The sequence below is a fragment of the Odocoileus virginianus genome, unplaced genomic scaffold (genome assembly GCF_023699985.2).
Source record: "Odocoileus virginianus isolate 20LAN1187 ecotype Illinois unplaced genomic scaffold, Ovbor_1.2 Unplaced_Scaffold_17, whole genome shotgun sequence".
NCBI lineage: Eukaryota > Metazoa > Chordata > Mammalia > Artiodactyla > Cervidae > Odocoileus > Odocoileus virginianus.
In genome coordinates, this window is record NW_027224279.1 from 42,999 (window position 1) to 65,716 (window position 22,718).

The 22,718-nt window shown below is 40.1% G+C and overlaps 1 protein-coding gene across 1 annotated transcript in view; it reads left to right on the forward strand.

Annotated features, from left to right (window-relative positions):
- The window catches only part of LOC110122727 (serine/threonine-protein kinase Nek10-like), a 39,008-nt gene extending 33,768 nt beyond the window's left edge, over window positions 1–5,240 (forward strand). Inside the window, exon 5 of the mRNA XM_020870286.2 lies at window positions 1,834–5,240. Within this exon, the coding sequence (XP_020725945.1) occupies window positions 1,834–1,882 (49 nt within the window). The 3' untranslated portion in view covers window positions 1,883–5,240. The remainder of the gene's footprint in view (window positions 1–1,833) is intronic.
- Window positions 5,241–22,718: the final 17,478 nt, after the last annotated feature.

Here is a 22,718-nt window from a genome sequence, read left to right on the forward strand (position 1 = left end):
ATCTCCTTGCTGTCCAAGGGACTCTCAAGAGTCTTCTCCAGTACCACAGTTTGAAAGCATCAATTCTTTGGCACTTGGCCTTCTTTATGGTCCAATCCATACATGACTACTGGAAAAATCATAACTTTGACTATACAGACCTTTGTCAGCAAAGTGATGTCTCTGCTTTTTAATACACTGTCTAGGTTTGTCATAGCTTTTCTTCTAAGGAGCAAGTGTCTTTTAATTTCATGACTGTAGTCACTGTCCACAGTGATTTTGGAATCCAAGAAAATAAAGCCTGTCACTGTTTCTATTTTTCCCCTTCTCTTTAGTTCCTCTTCCCTTTCTGCCACTGGGGTCATATTATCTTCATATCTTAGGTTATTGGTATTTCTCTCAGCAATCTTGATTCCAGCTTCGGATTCATCAAACCCAGCATTTTGCATCATGTACTCTGCATATAAGTTAAATAACCAGGGTGAAAATATACAGCCTTAATATACTTCCTTTTCCAATTTTGAACCAGTTTGTTGTTCCATGTCTGGTTCTAATTGTTGCTTCTTGACCTACATACAGGTTTCTCAGGAGGCAAGGTAAAGTGGTCTGGTATTCCCATCTCTTTTAAGAATTTTCCACAGTGTTGTGATCCACACAGTCAAAGACTTTAGCATAGTCAATGAAGCAGAAGTAGATGTTTTTCTAGAATTCTTTTGCTTTTTCTATGATCCAACAGATGTTGGCAATTTGATCTCTGGTTTCTCTGCCTTTTCTAAACCCAGCTTGAACATCTGGAAATTCTTGGTTTCATGTACTGTTGAAGCCTACCTTGAAAGATTTTGAGCATTACCTTGCTAGCATTGTGAAATGAGCACAGTTGTATGGTAGTTTGAACATTCTTTGGCATTGCCCTTCTTGAGGATTGGAATGAAAACTGGCCTTTTCCAGTACTGTGGCCACTGCTGAGTTTTCCAAATTTCCGGGCATATTGAATGCAGTACTTTCACAACATCATCTTTTAGAATTTGAAATAGCTCAGCTGGAATTCCATCACTTCCACTAGCCTTGTTCATAGTGATGCTTCCTAAGGTCCACTCAACTTCATACTCCAGGTTGTCTGGCTCTAGGTGAGTGGTCACACCATCTTGATTATCTGGGTCATTAAGATGTTTTTTTGTATAGTCTTCCATGTATTCTTGTCACTTCTTCTTAATATCTTCTGCTTCTGTTAGATCCATACCATTTCTGTCCTTTATTTTGCCCATCTTTGCATAATATATTGCACAAAAATATATTTTACACACATTAATATTTAGCTTTCTCACCAGAATGATACCACGTAGCTTGCCTTAATTATATCACTGTTGTTATGAGAGTAAAACTGTTCAGTTTTGTGGGTGAATAGAGAATGAGCATATTACTCAGGGCCTGGCAAGCTACAGTCCATGGGGTTACAAATATTTGGACATGACTGAGTGGCTGAGCCCAACACAGCACAGCACACATTAATATTTTATTTTTTATCAATGAAATATGTGTTGAGGTAAAAAGAAATTATTGATTCAACTTGCTTTGCTTTAAAATAGGCATTAAATGTACAAGCTACTTTGGATAGGCTTTAATTTTTCTACTATAGAATTATCAGTTAGTATTAAGTTTATAGTTTGAGAAAGACAGTGTCAGCACTGAACTTAAGCAAAAGGCAGGTTTCTAAAAATCTCCCCATTTTATGCTTAGAGTCACTATTTTATTCATTTATTTACTTGTATACCCCAGCTACTGCTTTTGAAATTGAATGTGTGAACTAAAATATTTGAGATTGTAGAGAACTCTTTCTACTTCTGAATGTTCTAGATATCACTCCTATCCATGGGGGACCAAGAATTATCCAACCAAAAGATGAAAGTGCTGCACTTTCAACGGACCTGGTTTTCCCAGTGAAGGTCAAGTTCTGGACTGAAACTGCTACTGGCAAGATGCCCACAGCTTGGGTGATACTTCAAGAGTGTGGAAGAGAAAAGACCAATATGCCACAGTGCCTGCAGGACCTCTTTCTGGAGATCCAGTGCTATGAGGCTCCATCCTTGGGATACACAGATATGGGATGGCGGGGCTTCCAGTGTACTCCTGGGAGAAACTGCTATAGAATTCATCTATGAGAAGAAAACTCGCTCCTTGCAGGACTTTCCTCCAAGTTAAAAACAAAACAAAAAATGACATATTTTTCAAAGAAATACTTTTTACTTAGAATTGCTGAAACTCTGTTTAAAGGCATCTAGCATTCTATGTATAAGAGATATTTTTAGATAAAGAAAATTATAGAACTCAAAAATATTGGGTAATTCACTGTATCCATCAATTTTTTAATCGTAAAAGAAATTCAGAATATGTGATTGAAATATTGTGTAGTTTTATTTATTTGTTTTACTGAAAGGATTGTTTTTCCCTTAACCATGTGGGTGCTAGTGATCTTGAACAGTGATATAGTGTGGACAGTATTTGTGACCTTGCACAGCCTCTGGGAATACCTGTCAGATTGTCAGATTTACATTAGACCAGTAGAAAGTATGGATGTACAGTATGTGTACATGTGTGTGTGTGTAGGGGTAAGAGGGAGGTTTAGATTAGGCTAATGCTTTGCTGCTAATCACACTCATAGTGTCTTTAGAGCACTTTAAAGAGTCATGGGGTCTATGGAAGAGATGCAATATTCCATATTCTAAGTCTCTAGCTAAAATTACCTATATTGCTTTCAAGTTTTTATTGTTTGAGAATTTGAGGTGAAAATAAGTTATATAATAAAATATAAGTTTCTTCTTTATTCATTGAGATGTCTCTGGAAAAGAGAACTCAGAATGCCAAAACAGTGTCCCATTCCTGTATGGGGATAACTTATGGGGAAAATTCTCATAGATTCTTACTGGACTAAAAAGTCTCTTCTACTGGCTTCTTATAACTGGTGTAATGTCAAGAAATTATCACCAAATCAGACTGTGCTTCTAACTATTTAAGGATTTTTTAAAAAGTTGATCAATTTGTTTAGTTATTTTTGGCTGTCCTGGGTCTTCATTGCTGCATGCAGTCTTTCTCTAGTTGCAGCGAGTAGGGACCACTCTCTAGTTGCGGTGCACAGGCTTTTCATTGCAGTGGCTTCTCTTGTTGCAGAGCATGGGCTCTAGGGCACGTGGAGCTTCAATAGTTGCAGCTCACTGGCTCTATAGTGTGGACTCTGTAGTTGCGGCACTTGGGCTTAGTTACTCTGCAGCATGTGGGATCTTCTTGGACTAGGAATCAATCAGCATCCCCTGCATTGCAATGTGGACTCTTAACCACTGGACCACAAAGGAAGCTCTTCAAGGAATGTTTTAAATCTAAATAATTAGTAATCTAAAAGCTGGAATTATGCTTTTTATTTACTCCTAAATTCTAGCTTCCCTGGTGGCTCAGAGGGTAAAGAGTCTGCCTGCAATGCGGGAGACCGAGGTTCGATCCCTGGGTCAGGAAGATCCCCTGGAGAAGGAAATGGCAACCCATTCCAGTACTCTTGCCTGAAAAGTCCCATGGACAGAGGAGCCTGGTAGGCTACAGTCCATGGGGTCGCTAAGAGTCAGACATGACTGAGCGACTTCACTCTCCTTTCTGTCTTATTTACATTGATATATTTTTAGTATGATCAAATAAAATTTAGTACAGTGGTTGAAACACAAATATCTTTTCTATAGTATGGGGAAATCTCTTAATGTGAATCCATATTATTTTTGTAATTAGTGTATTTAGTACTTAAATTATATCCAATTCTCTTTAACTAGTGCCTTTGAAAATTGCCAATTATCCTTTTCTTTAAGCCAAATTCATAATTCAAAGACATTGTAATTAACAGTAATAGGTGATAATACAGCAATAAAAAATTTTCAGTTTTAGCTTTCAATCAAATTAATCCACATGTGAAATTTACATATGAAATCAAAAGGTTATCATAGTGTTGATTTAAACCAGAAAAAAATTGTATTTCTATTCCAGCTTAATTTGAACCTGCACAATTATTTTTTATCTCTTTCTTCATGTATGGAATGGGCACATGTCTTTGTTGTACAAGAGACACAGGCCTAGAGGAGAATAAATTTTCATTGTGATAGAAGTCAGTACCTAGAGATAAACCAAGATGTAGGGTGAAAGTTTGAACCATAAAGTCCTTCTACAATGGTGTAGAAAAGATTAGTATTCAGAGGTCACACCATGGTAAGAGAAGAGAAGTTGTTTATTTGAAGATGTTTTTAAATGCATATAGTTGACCTTATTGACCAGAAAGGGGGCAAAATATTCTTTCTATGTTACTAACTCTTCTAGACCATAAAAATGGCATTTATTATGCTAGAAGTTAGTGAGAATGAACAAAAATAAGCAAATGAATGTCTTTTTCAATAGCAGTGTTAGGCCCATCAATTCTAAGCTGATAGATGCATTCTTTTGCCAAAATAGTATATTCTTAAACTACCATAGTCACTGAATCAGCATTCTCCCAGTGCACAACCAAGACTTTAAAAGGTTAGATAATTATGAAGGAAACATTTTGTGCAGGGGGCCACATCTCAGCAACAAGGTTAGCAAAGAAAGACCTCTCCCAATAAAAATAAGAATCATCTTTCTGTTTTGACTATCTAAACTGTCTTTTAGTGCAAAGAGATTGTTACTTGAACTTAATCGGTCTCAATCTTTTCCTGATTACGTTTACATTTTTTCTCTTCCTTTTATATACTTTTAAAATGATTTGTTGTGCAATGAAATCCCTGTGAGCTCATCTAATAGTCACTGAAAATTTATATGAGACAGAATATAAATCAGTTTTCTCAGGTCATTTTTATATGCAAATATTTCAGTTTATTATGTGTTGATCCACCAGGTCTACCTGAATATATGTCCTTGAAATTTTCATTTCATTTTTAAAAGCAGAATATTTCATTCTCAGGAAAGTGGCTGTAGGAGGCATATGTGCTTGCTATTTGCTAACTTTGTCTTCTTTCAGATATGTGATATTTAATTAGAGCTCTTCAGAGATTAGTGAAATGGACACTAGACCCAGAGCTCATGGGTGCATTTCAGAAAACTTATGGGAAAATGCTGCTGAGTTTTGTGTGGACATCTATCTGGTTCTGGGTGATGTGTGTGCATCTGTTTTGGCATCCTAAAGCAGAATTACTTAAGAAACATTGTTACGAATTTTACCCAAATGTTGGAACTGAATTAAAGTCTTCCTAGAGATACCACCTATGACTTACTAAATATAAATACTATGAATTTTGATGTTCAAAAACTAAATAGGACTTGTTAATTATGTACAATTCCAGCAGTATCATCAATTAATTACCACTCACATTTAACATGTGTGATGGTGACCGTATTGCTTAGTGAATTTCACCAGTATTAGTATGCATAGAATCCAAATCATTCTTTTTGATATGCAGAACTGAAAAATATATTTATTGCTATGACTCTGTTTGAAATGGTGAGGAACCATGCATATCAAGTATGCTGGATTCCTTTTGAAATGGCTTCAGCTTCTGTATGAAGACAGGAAAAAAAATTTAAGCTACTTTTATTGTTTTTGCCTTTACTTTGTTTATGGTGTATATTCATGAGCACAGAAATCAGCTGGAGAGACAAGCATGGGCATCAGCGCTGACTCAGCTTCTCAGCACATGGAGACTCAACTACAAAGGGCTCCCAAGCAAGGGAAGCCCAATACTTCTGTTTGTCAGCCTGGGCTCTTTGAATGAAATTCCATCCAAACATGAAATTCTTCATGTTCAACAACTAAATGGGATAGCAAGTGTAGTTTACATATGACTTTATGATATTTTTAGATTGTATGCTTTGGTGGACATTTACATAGTTTTGAATGGATTATTTTTCCAATTGAAATGTGCTGCTAACAATGTGCTCACCTTTGAATGCTATTTTCTATATTGATAAGAGGACACAAAGGTCTCAGGGGAACAACTTTGTGATAAAGAAATTCTTATGTGTGTCATTACAGTTAAACTGCGTGATGTAAATATGACTGTTATGTTTAATTACAATCCTGCCATGATGTTTTGAAATTTGCAAGGGGGACAGGAAAGGTTTTATGACTCTGACTGGGTGACTGGTGGCTATTTCAGATTTACATGCCCTCAGGGACTATGAGTGATAATTGTCTTTAAAGGTGAAGATCACATGTCCTAAAATCATATAGCATTCTTAACATGTGAGGTATGCTAGTTTTTTTTTTTTTTTACTATACATATATAGTAGTTAACTAGTAATGTAAAAGTTTTAAAATGCAGTGTATTGCTTTATGCTAAAAGTAAATGAACTGTACTCTCAATTGAAAACTGAATATTATTCCTCTAAATGTGAAAAGCTCCCTTTTTAAAATTCTATAGTATGAAATTTTGCACTGTACCCAGAGGTAGCAAAAGTGTATTATAGCAAAAGTATAGTGTAGCAAATATGTGATTCTTTAAATGTTAACATTTGAAAGTAGCCCATCTTAAGCAAAGATGAGGTTTTGTCTTTATGGAAAGTTACTGCCATTTTGGCAGGTAATCAAGTCTGAATGGATGCTTGGAATTAATCTGGTGAACTCACCAATGAAAAATTATCTGATGTTTTTGCAAATGTGATGAACTGTTTCCAAAAAACAAGTAGAAAGAGGTTCAGACTAGAAATAACAAACCAAGAGGGAAAAAATGCTTTACATCCTTAGTACCTTTAAGTCATACCAAGAAGGTCTCATAAAATATTCTTAACCCATGATTTAGTCCTACATTTCAAGCATCAGTTGAGTCAGGATTCTGAAAAAGAATAATAAGGCTTATAGATAGCGTTATATTTTAGCTTTCCTTGCCCTCCATTTCTCTGTGTTTACCTCATGAATTTTGAAAGAAGTAAAGTTGGTCAAGGGATACATTATATCCAAAAAGGATAGATGAACATAACATTAACACTGAGGGGGTGAATAAATGCAAGTACTCGGAAGTGAAATCCAAACTTGCCATAGAGGAAAGAGGACTCTTCCGATGAGATAGGATGATGCCCCAATAAAAACTGCTTTGAGAAGCCAGAGGGTGAGCAGAAGGCTGGCGCTTCGCACTGCCTGTTGTCACTCAGTAGGTAGTCACCAGGTGGTAAGCAGTTGACAAAAGGGCCAGGAAGCTCTGTGTCCAAAATAGCCAACTCCTGTTTTGGATTGTTTTTCCTTTTTTTACATCATTAGTTTTTTCTTTTCTTCTGGATGCCCACACACATACACATGCTATGGCTTCTTCCATGCATATGTAAAAGACAGACGGTCTTTTAAATTTTAATCGTCCTTCAGGTTAGTCAAGGTCTAAGACTAGACCTGGGCTCCTATGATGAGAGGAAATATGAGTGAAAAGAGAAATCATAGAAGCTGTGTATTACAATTTGCGGTGGGTTAGTTTTACAACTTGCCTTAGGGTAAAAATCATAATCACATGCGTTGTCTCACTTGTTAGAAAAGCAGTGCAAGTGGTTGTCAAGCTGGATCCAGTTAGAAAAGTGAAAGTGTTAGCCACTCAGTCATGTCTGACTCTTTGCTGACTCCATGGACTTTAGCCCACCAGGCTCCCCTGTCCATGAAATTTTCCACGCAAGAATACTGGAATGGGTTACCATTCCCTTTTCCATGGGTCCAGTTTACTTGGGCTCAAATCTCAGCTTTGTCACTTAGGTCATTTAAATTCTCTCTTAGTTTCCAAATGTGTAAAAATAACAATAGAACCTAACTCACAGGGAGCTCTTGAGTTTTAACTCTTTTAACATTTGTAAAATGCTCAAAACATGTCCTTGTGCATGCTAAAACACTTAATGCTAGCAATTATTCTTACTATTAATTATTATCTTGCACATCTTCCCTATAGCTAGAGTATCCCAGAGCTGGGGCTGAAATTTGGGTATTGAAACTTTTATTTTTCTGCTTTGATTGCTGAGGGGTGATAACATACTTTAATTCATTCTCTCCCAGTGTGTATTGAGGATCTACTCTGAGCCAGGCATGGTGTAGGTGCACTGGAAGTGAAGAAAACATGAGATAATCTTTTTTCAAATTTTTCATGTTTGTAGGTGAGAAAAACTCAGTGATGTCAGGTCCTCAAGGACTAGACTGTCTTATTGTCATTAGAAATCCATGCCTTGGTATGAAGTGAGACACAACACAGAGGTAATTGGAACCCATGTGGAAACAGACATGGGAATATGAGAGAATACATGAAAAACGTCCTTGACTGTGCTTCCCCTTTCTTTAAGTTTTCCATTTTTTCTCCACCCATTCTTTTTTGATGATTCTTATTTCCTTCAGTGTAACTATCAAGTCATCCCCATGCTGGCTTTTGCAATCTCATTTCCACTGACATTATTCACTCCACACTGTGTTCAGGAACATATTGTAGCATATTTGCTGCTTACCGTGGTATTTGTACACACCTCTGATGTAGGATTTGTCACAATTTTTAAAACTTACTTGTTTATGTGTTAGACTTTGAGGTAAAAGAGGCAAGACCCATGTCATTCCAACCCATGTGGCACCCTCCAGGTGAGCACTTAGCACATAGCAGGCACTCAATACTTAGGGAACACAAGTGTTTTGGACTGACATTCCCTGCTTAACCCCTTTATGTCTGGTTTGTATCAGCACTTTTCCCCCAATACCTATTTGTGCAAACACCTTCAATGAAATCTAGCAATGCTATACTAATATTCCCTGAACTTCAATAAGCCTATCAAAAAGCAGAGAAATTACAAAGAGTTCTAAAGGGTAAACAACTTTGTAATTAGAAAAAGTTCAGGCTGTAGAATTTTGGAGAGTTGTGCAAATTTATATGATGATTACAAAGCAGAAAACGGTGTACTAAATGTTAGGGGTATTTTAAAGTTCTTTCAGACACAGGGGTCACAAGAATTTGAAATAAAACCCCACCTGCTCCAGCCACTTGGGTTGAGTTCCTAACAGTGAATGGACACGATGTCTAAAAGTGCTTTCAGAGAAACACTGACTGAATTGAAAGCCAACCTTTCCCTGCAGGCTGAAAGGATTCCAGTCTGCGTTGGCTGTTTTGGACACAGAACTTCACGCAGCTGAACCCAGAAAGGTTGGCATGCAGAGCTCCACACATTTCACTAGGGACTCCAAATTTTGGTATCAATTTTCTGACTAGAATGAACAGGCTCTATAAAATTCTTTCACCTGTCATGTAGTTAGTTCAGTCACTCAGTCGTGTCCAACTCTTTGCAACCCCATGGACTGCAGCACACCAGGCTTCCCTGTCCATCACCAACTCCCAGAGCTTGCTCAAACTCATGTCCATCCAGTCAGTGATGCCATCCAACCATCTCATCCTCTGTTGTCCCCTTCTGCCTTCAACCTTTCCCAGCATCAGAGTCTTTTCCAATGAGTCAGTTCTTTGCATCAGGTGGCCAAAGTATTGGAGCTTCAGCTTCAGCATCAGTCCTTCCAATGAATATTCAGGACTGATTTCCTTTAGGATGGACTGGTTTGATCTCCTTGCAGTCCAAGGGACTCTCAAGAGTCTTCTCCAACACCACAGTTCAAAAGCATCAGTTCTTCAGCACTCAGCTTTCTTTATGGTCCAACTTTCACATCCATACATGACTACTGGAAAAAACCATAGCTTTGATAGATGGACCTTTGTCAGTAAAGTAATGTCTCTGCTTTTTAATATGCTGTCTAGGTTGGTCATAGCTTTTCTTCCAAAGAGCAAGTGTCTTTTAATTTCATGGCTGCAGTCACCATCTGCAGTGATTTTGGAGCCCAAGAAAATAAAGTCTGTCACTGTTTCCATTGTTTTTCCATCTATTTGCCATGAAGTGATGGGACCAGATACCATGATCTTAGTTTTTTGAATGTTGAGTTTTAAGCCACCTGTCATGTAAGAAGCATAAATACTTTTTGCATGGCAGAAAACCCTCAACACATAGTACAATGGGGCCTCTCTTACTCATGTTCAGAATACAGATCTTCATGCAGCTTTCAACTTCCTCTAGACCTAGCAGAATTGTAGATCTCCAAAATAAATACTATGTACTTTGTACTTCCAGTATACTTTCCACACTTTCAGAAAACAAAGTGCAAAGTAGTTATTACCTATGGCAAGAAACAACCAGTTATATTCCCCAATGGGACAAAGTTGTCACTAACTGAAGGCTTTCAACAGGGATTCACCTATCAAATGCTTGGCACACTCTTAGATTTGCTCAACTTTACATAGAAAAAGCAAAGGTAAGCTATACAAAAATTTGAAATGCATCACTACTTATGTCACAAAGTGAACTTCCTTAGATAATGAACATCGTTGGGAAAAGTTTGTGTTACTGACTTGATAACAAGGTCAAGTGATTACTACAGGCCGTTCTTCATCCCAAATGGTTTAAAGAAGCTCATACTTTGATTCCTAGTTAGAAAAGACTCCCAGGCTTCCTGTTCAAGCTCTAGTTTCACAAGACTGTGAGATAAAACCCCATCCAGGTGGCGGTAGTGGTAAAGAACCTTGGGTTTTTTAAGATCCACTCAGGAAGATCCACTGAAGTAGAGAATGGCAACCCACTCCAGTATTCTTGCCTAGAGAATTCCTTGGACAGAGGATCTTGGCAGGATACAGTCCATAGGGGCTGCAAAAAGTCCAACACGACAAAGTGGCTGAGCATACAGATACACACACACACCTCTTCTTCAGCTTCACGGGCTGAGTTCCTGACTGAAAGAAAATGAGGCCTAAAGCTGCTTTCAACCAACTGGTGAGGACAGCACATTGACAAAATGGGAAGCCAGTCTTTTCCTATGAAATATTTTCACTTCTCTTTGGCTATTCAGGACAGAACTTCACCCAACTTTCCATGAAACAATAGAAGTATTGGTCTGTAGGGCTCCATACATTTCACTAGTGACTCCAAATCCTATCTTGATTTCCTACCCAGAAAGAACAAGCTCTATAAAAATTGCTCACCTAGTTTATAATAAATACAAACATATTCTGTATGGCAGAATATTCTTATCCATAGTTTAATGACAGCCTCTACTACTCACGTTTACAGCACAGAGTTTAAGCAGAATTGCAGATTGCTTAGAGAGTATACTACATATTTTACATTTCCAAAATAGTGTTCACTCTGGCAGAGAAGAAGGTGCAAGGTTGTTCTTTCTTCTGTTAAAAAGGTAACTGGCTACATTCCCAATGGGATGAACCTGTTAATTCAATGCTTCCTTACAAGGCTTTAGCTTCCAAAAAAAAAAAAAAAAAAAAATGGAAAGCTCTTTGTTTAGTTAATCTAAGGTAGGAAAAGCAAAGATAAGTTTGCAAAGCCTTTATTTTATTTTTTTAAATTTTTTAAATTTTTATTTATTTTTTTTCCATTTATTTTTATTAGTTGGAGGCTAATTACTTTACAACATTGCAGTGGTTTTTGTCATACACTGAAATGAATTAGCCATGGATTTACATGTATTCCCCATCCCGGTCCCCCCTCCCACCTCCCTCTCCACCCGATCCCTCTGGGTCTTCCCAGTGCACCAGGCCTGAGCACTTGTCTCATGCACCCAACCTGGGCTGGTGATCTGTTTCACCCTAGATAATATACATGTTTCAATGCTGTTCTCTTGAAACATCCCACCCTCGCCTTCTCCCACAATCCACAAGTCTGTTCTATACATCTGAGTCTCTTTTTCTGTTTTGCATATAAGGTTATCGTTACCATCTTTCTAAATTCCATATATATGTGTTAGTATACTGTAATGGTCTTTATCTTTCTGGCTTACTTCGCTCTGTATAATGGGCTCCAGTTTCATCCATCTCATTAGAACTGATTCAAATGAATTCTTTTTAATGGCTGAGTAGTATTCCATGGTATATATGTACCACAGCTTCCTCATCCATTTGTCTGCTGATGGGCATCTAGGTTGCTTCCATGTCCTGGCTATTATAAACAATGCTGCGATGAACATTGGGGTGCACGTGTCTCTTTCAGATCTGGTTTCCTCGGTGTGTATGCCCAGAAGTGGGATTGCTGGGTTTGGCCACAGCAATCAGGGCAGAAAAAGAAGTAAAAGGAATCCAGATAGGAAAAGAAGTGAAACTCTCTCTGTTTGCAGATGACATGATCCTCTACAAAGAAAACCCTAAAGACTCTACCAGAAAATTACTAGGGCTAATCAACGAATACAGTAAAGTTGCAGATATAAAATTAACACACAGAAATCTCTTACATTCCTATACACTAACAATGAGAAAACAGAAAGAGAAATTAAGGAAACAATACCATTCACCATTGCAACAAAAAGAATAAAATACTTAGGAGTATATCTACCTAAAGAAACAAAAGACCTATACATAGAAAACTGCAAAGCCTTTAGAACTGTAATAGGGAAGAACTTTTTGTGTTCTATTACAAGTTAATCAGGGCTTCCCAGGTGGCGCTAGTGGTAAAGAACCCACCTGCCAGTGCAGGAGACATAAGAGACACAGGTTCAATCCCTGAGTTGGGAAGATCCCCTGGAGGAAGGCAAAACCCACTCCAGTTTTCTTGTTTGGAGAATCTCATGGACAGAGGAGCCTGGAGGGCCATGGTCCATAGGGTTGCAAAGAGTTGAACATGAATGAAGAGAGTTAGCACAGCATAGCACAAGTTAATCACTTATTATAGGATGTTGCCTATAAACTTCAATTATGCACGAGAATCCATCACTGGGAACACTGCCACCCAGGTAATGAGTGTTAAGGTTAAAAATATATCTTTAGCTCATAGGAAACATTCTGACCAGGTCCACCTTTGAATGACTGCAGGAAAGTAAAACATCATCTCTGGAGGCAGCTGAGAACCAGGAAATGTCAGTTTTTAATCCCTTCACTTTTAGTATTTTAAGAAGTCTGAATTCTAACTCAGGCAAGATGGCTCTTTGGGACAGGAGCAAATCTTCTCTGTTTGATAACTTTCCTAATAACATCATTAGTCCTTGCTGCAACAATGTGTCTCTCTGTTTCTGGCTTGTTGCATGGCGAGTAGTACAAGCTTAGACTTGGTAACAGAACAAATCACTACATATGTCACATACAAGGTGAAGGTCCCTTCAGAGGTTTAACACTGTCAAAGTTGTGTGCTGGTAGATTGGTAGAGAGAGAGGTCTTCTGATGACCATGGGAAATGCCAAGGCATGAGGGGAAAACAATTTTGTGTTTCCATTCTTAATTAGGTACCTACTTTATGGAGAGACTCCAAGTAACCAATTCAAATACAGGTGTTACAGCCTGTGAAATAAAATAGCCCAGTTTCAGTTACACTGGCTGTGTCCTGACAGTGAAAGAACACAATGCCTACAATTATTTTCAAACAGCTTTTGAGCAATCATACCTTAACTGGATGGGGAACTAACCTTTGCCTGTAGGCTGAAAACCTTTCACTGTTCTTTGGCTATTTTGGACCCAGAGTTTCACGCACTTTTCTATGAAACCCTAGAAATGTTCTATAGGTTCCCACATTTCCTAGTGACTCCAAAACCATAGCCTCCTTTGCCTATGCAGAATGCGTTCTATAAAGGTTTGATCACCAGGCTCATAACAAACCCAAACACTTTCCATGTGGTAGATAGATATGCCTTATCCACAGTTCAGTGGCAGCCTCTCCTGCTCATGTCTACAACAGAGTGCTCATTGTAGCTTTTTACTTCCTCTGTTGTCCTTGCTATTTAGTCACTAAGTCGTGTCTGACTCTTTTGTAACCCCATGGATTGTAGCCTGCCAGGCTCCTCTGTCCATGGGATTTCCAAGGCAAAAATACTAGATAGATCGGGTTGCCATTTCCTTCTCCAGAGAATCTTCCCAACCCAGGGATAGAACCCGCACCTCTTGCCTTGCAGGTGAATTCTTTACTGCCAAGCCATAAGGGAAGCCCTTTTTACTTTCTCTAGATACACAGAATTGTATATCTCAAAAACATACTGCACTTCCAACATAGCATTCACTCTGAGAACAAAGTGCAGGGTGGTCCTTTCTGAAGGCAAAAAGCTACTGGCTGCATCCCCCAGAAGATGAACCCACTGCCTCAGTGCTTCTTGCAGGGCTTTGCCTATGGAAGAATTAAAACTCTCAATTTAGCTCAACCTAACCTAGGGCAAGCAAAGGTAAGTTTGATCTAGACTTTGGAATACATCACATACAAGGTGAACTTTTCCTCAGAGGTTGAACACTGTTGGAAAAAGTTTATGCTGGTAGCTTGTTAACATGGTCTTATGATGATCATGGGTAACTCTTTCTGGAAAATGGGCTAAAGAAGCTTGTACTTCCATCCTTATCACATACTTGTTTTATGGAGAGACTCAGGTAACTGAGCCAAATGCAGGTATCACAGGGGTCACTGTGAAATAAAAGTGCCCCTACATGTGCCTCATGGGGTGGGTTTCTGACAGAGAAATACCACAGTACCTAAAAGTGCTTTCAAGTGCTTTAAAACACCTTAATTTGACTGAACAGGAATCCCTGCAGGATGAAAGTGTTTCAGTTCTCTTTGGCTGTTTTGGACCCAGAGCTTCACACAGCTTCACATGGCTTTCAACTTCTCTAGATTGAGCAGAATTGTGGATTTTTAAAAAAAAATATACTACATGCTTCACACTTCCAAAATAACTTCCACACTGTCAGAGATTTAAAAATAAATCCTTTAAAAAAAGAGAGAGAGAGAGAGAGAACAGTTGGCTACATACCCAATGTGACAAATATTTTACTGCAAATACTTTCTGCAGGGCTTTACCTGCCAAACTCATGGAGAACTCATCGATTTGCTCAACTTCATGGCAAAAAAGCAAAGGTTAACAAGGTTTTGCAACAAATCACTACATATGTTGCTTACAATGTGATAGAAAAAGAACATAATTGGAAAAAATTTCTGCTGTCAGCTTGTTAACAAGGTCAAGTGATTACCATGTCCATTGTTTGTTCTGTATGGGCTAAACAAGCTTGTATTTGCTTTAAGGAGAGACTCGAAATTGCTTATCCAAACACGTTTCATATGGTTGTGAAATAGAACCACATCTGCTTCAGCTTTGTGGGGTAAATTCTGACAGTGAAAGGACATGGTGCCTACAAATCAACCACCTTGTAAACTTAATGGGTTGTTAGCCTTTCCCTACAACTTGTAAGGTTTCACTCTTCTCTGGCCATTTTGGACACAGATTTTCAGGCTGGTTTCTCTGAATACCAGAACATGAGTCTCCAGACTTAGAAGTGACAGGGTCATGTATTCTCTGACAGTTAACTATCAATGAGTAGTTTTCAGGCAGCATGGAATTTTAATTGATGTCATCCAAATTTAGGGAAATTTTGATGAGGGTCTTTGCCCAATGGATATTGTGTGTTATGAAACTACTGATTGTGGGGACGTAAAAGAAGCAGGGAAACATGAATCAGGCGTGGAGCATGGCTAAGAGGAAGCAAAGAGAGCGAGTGAGAGAAAGAGGAAAGTGAGACTAAGACTAAGATACAGACAGGGGCGGAGGGGTAGGTCAGCAAGACAGGAGCAGGTATATGGAGAGGATCTGAGACAGAGACCAAAAGACTGACAGAGAAATTGGCAGGTTTGATGAGAGGCGGGAAGAAAGACACAGAGAGAGTGCCATTGTCTCCTTTGTCACAGGTCATTCATTTGGACACCAGGAAAGTGACTAGAGGAGAAAGAATTATTGTCATGGGGGCAGATTGTGTATTCTGGAATTCTGTGCATTTCTTCAGAGGTGAAAGCAGTCGCCTACATTCTACCCAAAGTTTAGTCCCTTTAAATTATAAGTATCTCCACTGAGTACAAATGAGCCATACTGGGCTTCCTTTAGTTTCCTGGCCAGTTGGTTGGCTGGCATGTTTGTTTTTTCTGTGATGAATCCTGCAATAGATCTTAGAAGTGTATGAGTGACAATGAAATCTCTAAACTTAGGTACAGTTTCTAACCAATGAAGAAATCTAAAGCAGAGCTGTTTGATGAATGTTAAAAAGAAGAGCAGTAACAGCAGCAGCCACCTAACCTCAGGCTTTGACTCAAGGTAAGTACCCAGCATTCCAAGGGTACTTCTCCATAGAATCTCCCTGAGTCAGAATCCACTGAAAATGGATGACAGATGATGCGTGGCTAAGAAAGCTTAGGAGAGGAAACAATGATATCTGGTTCTTGTTCCATTAGTATTCCAGATAGGAGAATCCTGCCCCTGTTTGGAGGGCAGAGTGATGCTTGGTCAGGCAGGCTTGGGGTCTTCTGGCCCCAAACTGCCAGGAAGTACAGAATCCCCTTCTTCCATCACCTTGGAAAATCAATCCTCAGGCTACCTAAATAGCATTCATTGATGAGTACTTCAGAGCACTCAGTGGCATGAAAGGTGGCAAATATATATATATATATATATATATATATATATATATATAAGTGTTTGTGTGTGTGTGTGTGTGTGTGTGTGTATTTGTGTGTCTGTACATCTGTATACATATCCACATAGAACTGAATCAGATGTGTCTAACTCTGTATGTGACATTCTGTTTCATACACACCATACAATGTATCTGCAATGAATGTGCAAATGGCCTAAATGTCCTCTCTTCTTTTTGTGTTCTTCTCCTTTAAAAGACTCAGCCACAGAGGCCAGGAGAAAGAAAACATTCATCTCTCTTTCTCAAACAAGGATCCTTGTGCAAGCGTTTAAGAGGGATCACTTTCCAGGCATTGCCACCAGAGAAGAACTGACTAGTTCGACAGGAATCCCAGAATCCAGGTAGGTTCTCTACCAGTGGGTGGAACAGGACTTGTCACAGGAGAAAGGAGAAAGTTGCATCAGCCGCTACTACTCCTGCTATGGCAGACTGAAGCCCCCCACCCGCTGTCCAAAGCATGCCTCCTCCTCTTCACCCCTCTCAGCAACGGGAGATCATGCCATCCTTGGCTTCAGCAGTTCCTTTTTGTGTTCCCATCTTCTGGGAGCCTGGGGCTGCCTCTGGAGGCTATGTGGGCCACCCGTTGATGCTCTTCATGGTCCAACCCCGCCCAGTGGCTCTCCAGGCAAGCAGGAACCCACCACCTTCTTCTCCAGGAACAGTTCATCATTGCCACTGGGCAGCTCTGGCAAGGGGCCATCCTTCCTCCTGCACAGCTTGAGACACACATCCCATGGTGGCCAGATGCACCCTCTGATGAAAGCATGGCCCCTCTGCTAGAGTCACGGCCCCAGTACCCAGCTCTTCCAGGCTTGCCAAGCCTCCTAGATGAAATATTGTCAGACAGACACAATTTGGACAAGGCAGGATCTTTCTTGGGTGTGGACACAGAGTAAGATAGAGTTGAGGCAACTCTGGAAGCACCCCTCAGTGAGGGAGAATTCCAGGCCCTGCTCAACATACTGCCAGACTCCTCAGGACCTTAGGCTTAGGGGGAGAGGAAGGCATACCTTCCCTCAAGATCCGTTCAGGTATTCTTCCCTGGGATGTGGAACCATGAGGGAGAAAAAAGAGAAGGGACAAGCAACACTCCTCCTAGTGCCTGCCAGCAAGACCAAGGCAAGAAGACTGACCCCAGCAGCAAATTCACAGCACCCATGAGCATTTCCAAGCTCCACATGAGCCATCAGGAAGCATGGCCACCAGGAGGGGTACCCTCCCTGAAGCCTTAAGGAACTATTGCATTCCAATGACAAAGAGGATAACCCAACAGTGAACTGGGTTGGCCAGTTGTATGTGACATTCCATTGATCCAACAAAGAAATGCAAGTTATCGGTTGTGCTTTGGTTCCTTTGTATTCTGTCCTGTCTTTCCTGCCGTTCTTCAGAGAAGGAAAATCTCTCCCTTTGCCTGGAACAGCACGAGAAGGTGGGCCAGATGCCTTTGTCTAGTACTGCACTTGTAGCCACAAACATACCCTAGTGGTGTCTCTAAAACACTCCCTCAGGGACTACCTTCCCTTGGTTTCTGGGTATGTGGTATGGACGGTTTCCCCAAGGGCATATCCACTGAATACAAGTACAAAACTATCCAAATACTTACATTACCAGAGTTCTTGATAACAAATCTTCATGGTATATTATGCAGGCAATTAATCTCTCTCTCTCCCTGTCTCTCTGTTTCTCTCACTTTCACTGTCTGTTTGCTGCCACACAGTATACACACACACACACACACACACACACACACACAGATAGAGAGGTCTCTCAGACTATAAGCTGAGTTACAACTAAAGCAATGTACAAATAAGTAAAAACAAATACACATGGAATCTTAAAGTGGTGGCAGGTGACCCCTCCCACTGCTTCTTTCAACAGTTTTCTCCAAGATACGATATTTCTCTTGTACACTCTATGATGACTAGTTCTCTACTCACTCCATCCAAGCCCCAGGTTCAGTGTGGGTGTGTCAGTGACAGTCAGTAGGAAAACAATCTGATAGTTGCCACTTGAATATGTGTACACCGATCTACCTACAACTGCATCCAAGTCTCCAGGTCTACAGGGTATGTTGTTGTTGTTCAGTTGCCCAGTCATGTCCAACTCTTTGCAACCCCATGGACTGCAGCACACCAGGCCTCCCTGTCCCTCACCATCTCCTGAAGTTTGCCCAAGTTCATGTCCATTGCATCGGTGATGCCATCCAGCCATCTCATCCTCTGACACCCTCTTCTCCTTCTGCCCTCAATCTTTCCCAGAATCAGGGTCTTTTTCAGTGAGTCAGCAGTTCATATCAGGTGATCAAAATACTGGAGTTTTAGCTTCAGCATCAGTCTTTCCAATAAGTATTCAGGGTTGATTTCCCTTAAGATTGACTGGTTTGATCTCCTTGCTGTCCAAGGGACTCTCAGGAGTCTTCTCCAGCACCACAGTTCAAAGGCATCAATTCTTTGGCACTCTGCCTTCTTTATGGTCCAGCTCTCACAACCATACATGACCACTGGGAAGACCATAGCCTTGACTATATGGACCTTCTGTTGGCAGAGTAATGTCTCTGCTTTTCAACACACTGTCTAGGTTTGTCATCACTTTCCTGCCAAGAAGCAAATGTCTTCTGATTTCATGGCTGCAGTCACCATCTGCAGTGATTTTAGAGCCCAAGAAGAGGAAATCTGTCACTACTTCCACCTTTTCCCTTCTATTTGCTGTGAAGTAATAGAGCCAGATGCCATGATCTTGGTTTTTTTTAATAATTAGTTTTAAGCCAGCTCTTTCACTCTCTCCTTCACCCTCATCAAGAGGCTCTTTAGTTCCTCTTCTCTTTCTGCTAGTAGGGTGGTATCATTTGCATTTCTGAGGTTGTTGATGTTTCTCCCACCTATCTTGATTCAGCTTGTAACTCATCCAGCCTGGCATTTCTCGTGATGTGCTCAGCATATATATTAAACAAACAGGGTGACAACAGACAGCCCTGTCTTACTCCTTTCTCAATCTTGAACCATTCAGTTATTCCATACAGGGTTCTAACTGTTTCTTTTTGACCCGCCAGCAGGTTTCTCAGGGGACAGGTAAGATGATCTGGTATTCCCATCTCTTTAAGAGGTTTCCACAGTTTATTATGTGTGGACCATTCCACACAGTCAAAGGCTTTGGCACAGTCAATGAAACAGTGGTAGATGTTTTTCTGGAATTCCTTAGCTTTCTGTATGATTGAGCAAATGTTGGCAATTTGATCTGATTCCTCTTCCTTTTATTAATCCAGCTTGAGCATTTGGAACTTCTTGGTTGCATAATGCTGAAGCCCAGCATTCATGATTTTAAGCATGACCTTGCTAGCATGGGAAATGAGTGTAACTGTTCCCATGCTTTAGTACTAACCTTCTAGGGAACTAGAATGAGAACTGACATTTTCCAGTCCTGTAGCCACTACTGAGTCTTTCAGGTTTGCTGACTATAATACAACATCTTGATGGCATCATCCTTTAGGGTTTTGAATAGTTCTACTGGAATTCTGTCCCATCCACTAGCTTTATTAACAGCAGTGCTTCCTAAGACCCACTTGACGTCACACTCCAGAATGTCTGGCTCTGGGTGGCTGACCACACCATTGTAGTCATCCAGTTCATTTGGATCTTTTTTATACAGTTCTTCATGTATTCTTTCCATCTCTTCTTGATCTCTTCAGTGTCTACTAGGTCTCTACCATTTTTATCCTTTATTGTGCCCATCTTTGGGCAAAATGCTCCCTTGATATCTCCAATTTTCCTGAAGAGATCTCTAGTCTTTCCCCTTCTGTTGTTTTCTTCTAGTTTTATACACTGTTCATTGAAGAAGGCCTTCTTGTCTCTCCATGCTGTTCTTTGGAAATCTGCATTTAGTTGGATATACCTTTCCCTTTCTCCCTTGCTTTTTGCTTCTTCTTTCTTTAGCTATTTGTAAGGCCTCCTCAGATAACCACTTTGCCTTCTTGCTTTTCTTTTTCTTTGGGATGGTTTTGTTCACTGCCTCCTGTACAATATTATGGACCTCCATCCATAGTTCTTCAGGCACACTGTTTACAAGTTCTAATCCCTTGAATCTATTCATCACCTCCACTGTATATTCATAGGGGATTTGATTTAAGTTGTACCTGGCTGGCCTAGTGGTTTTCCCCACTTTCTTTAGTTTAAGCCTGAATTTTGCTATGAGAAGCTGATGATCTGAGCCACAGTCAGCTCCAGGTCTTGTTTTTGCTGACTGTATACAGCTTCTCCATCTTTGGCTACAAAGAATGTAATCAATTTGATTTCAGTATTGACCATTTGGTGATGTCCATGTGTAAAGTCATCTCTTGTGTTGTTGAAAAAGGGTATTTGCTATGACCAGTGCATTCTCTTGGCAGAATTCAGTTAGCCTTTGCCCTGCTTCATTTTGTTCTCCAAGGCCAAACTTGCCTGTTACTCCAGGTATCTCTTGACTTCCTACTTTTGCATTCCAATCCCCAGTGATGAATAGAACATCTTTTTTTTTGGTGTTAGTTCTAGGAGGTCTTCTAGGTCTTCATAGAATTGATCAACTTCAGCTTCTTTGGCATTGGTGTAGGGGCATAGACTTGGATTACTCTGATGTTGAATGGCTTGCCTTAGAAATGAACAAAGATCATTCTGTCATTTTTGAGGTTGCACCCAATTGCTGCATCTTGTATTCTTTCATAGATTTTGAGGGCTACTCCATTTCTTCTATGGGATTCTTGCCCACAGTAGTAGATATAATGGTCATCTGAATTAAATTTTCCCATTCCCATTCCTGTCCATTTCAGTTCACTGATTCCTAAGATGTTGGTGTTTATTGCTTGCCCACATCCAGTTAACCTTCAGTGTCTACAGGGTATATCTCTGCATATACACCTAGTCCTCAAAACCCTCCCAGTCACTCCCCTTTTTCCCTACCTCTGGGGCAACATACAGATCTCTCTCTATTTTCCTTTGACAGAAAGGAAGAGTGTTTCAGGGGCTACACTGGATGGGATAGGGTTTCTAGCAAAAGAGTCTGGACATAATATAGCCTCAGGACAAGTAGACTGTAGATTTGGAAAGGGACCCCTTGTGGAAAGACGACTCTTTCAAAAGGGTGTGAGAAAGGCTATCAGGGTGTACCTGGAAAGGCTTAGATCAGTGTGGTTGGTGGGACTTGTGCAGATTGTAGCTTCATCTAGGAGCTGTGGCTTAGACCCTTTGTGGTCCAGCCACCCACTCCAGAGAAATCTTGGAGTCAGGGGAAGGGTGATGGAGCCCCACACATAGTCAACTGGTGGCCTGTGGGGAAACGCACTCAGTCTCCCAAAATGCCCTGGCTGCCAGGCAGATCAAAGCTACCATTCTCTAAAACAACTTTCCATCATCCTGTTGTCCAGCTGGGAGCCAGTGGAGGTCTGGCCGCAGTGCCTTGGTGGGAGGAGCCATGTAACCCAATGTTTCAGTGGATTTTAACAGCCAATACTTCCACCTTCTTGGGGAAAATTGCTTGATGTAACAAGATGGTCTCATCACCGTCTGATCTCTGCCACCTGAGGACAAGGGACCAGTATCTGGACAATCTCAAGGCATCCTCCTGAGACTTGTAGACAGTTGATGATCCTAGCAGCATCCATCCATGGGTACCACCTGACAACCACCTTTAGTGTGTGCAGAAAATAAAACACACAGATCAACAACAGCCAATGCACATGCGCATACACACACATAAGCATTATTTTTAATGAACCACTTGTGTAATGAGTCCCACTCCCAATTGTTTCTAAATAGGCTCACTGTCCTCATGTTAATCCACATGGCTGAAGTTTACAAACCTGAGTGGCAAAAGATTCATGAAAGAGTTTTGTGTGCATATGTGTTCTTTAAATTTTTTGATTCTCCTGAGCCTAAACACAATGAAAAGTTTGTGATGGTTGCATTTTGAATCCAAAGCATTCCTTTCAAACCCAGCTGTGTCACAGGTTGACACAGATATTTATTTTTCCTGAAATATCTTTCCAGTTGTCCTCCAGTTTTCTGAGTACAGGTCTTCTACTTTCTGGGTTAAATGTAAACCCTAGGTAATTTTGTTAATGTCATTGTCAATGGACGTTGTTTTCTCCATTTCTCATTCTGTTAGTTTATTGTGAGTATATAGAAATGCAACAAATTTCTGTAGATTAACTTTGCATCCTGCAACTTTTCTGATTGAGTTTTATTTGTTTTGGGGTATCACCCTCAGCATTTTTTGTATAGAACATAATTTCATCTA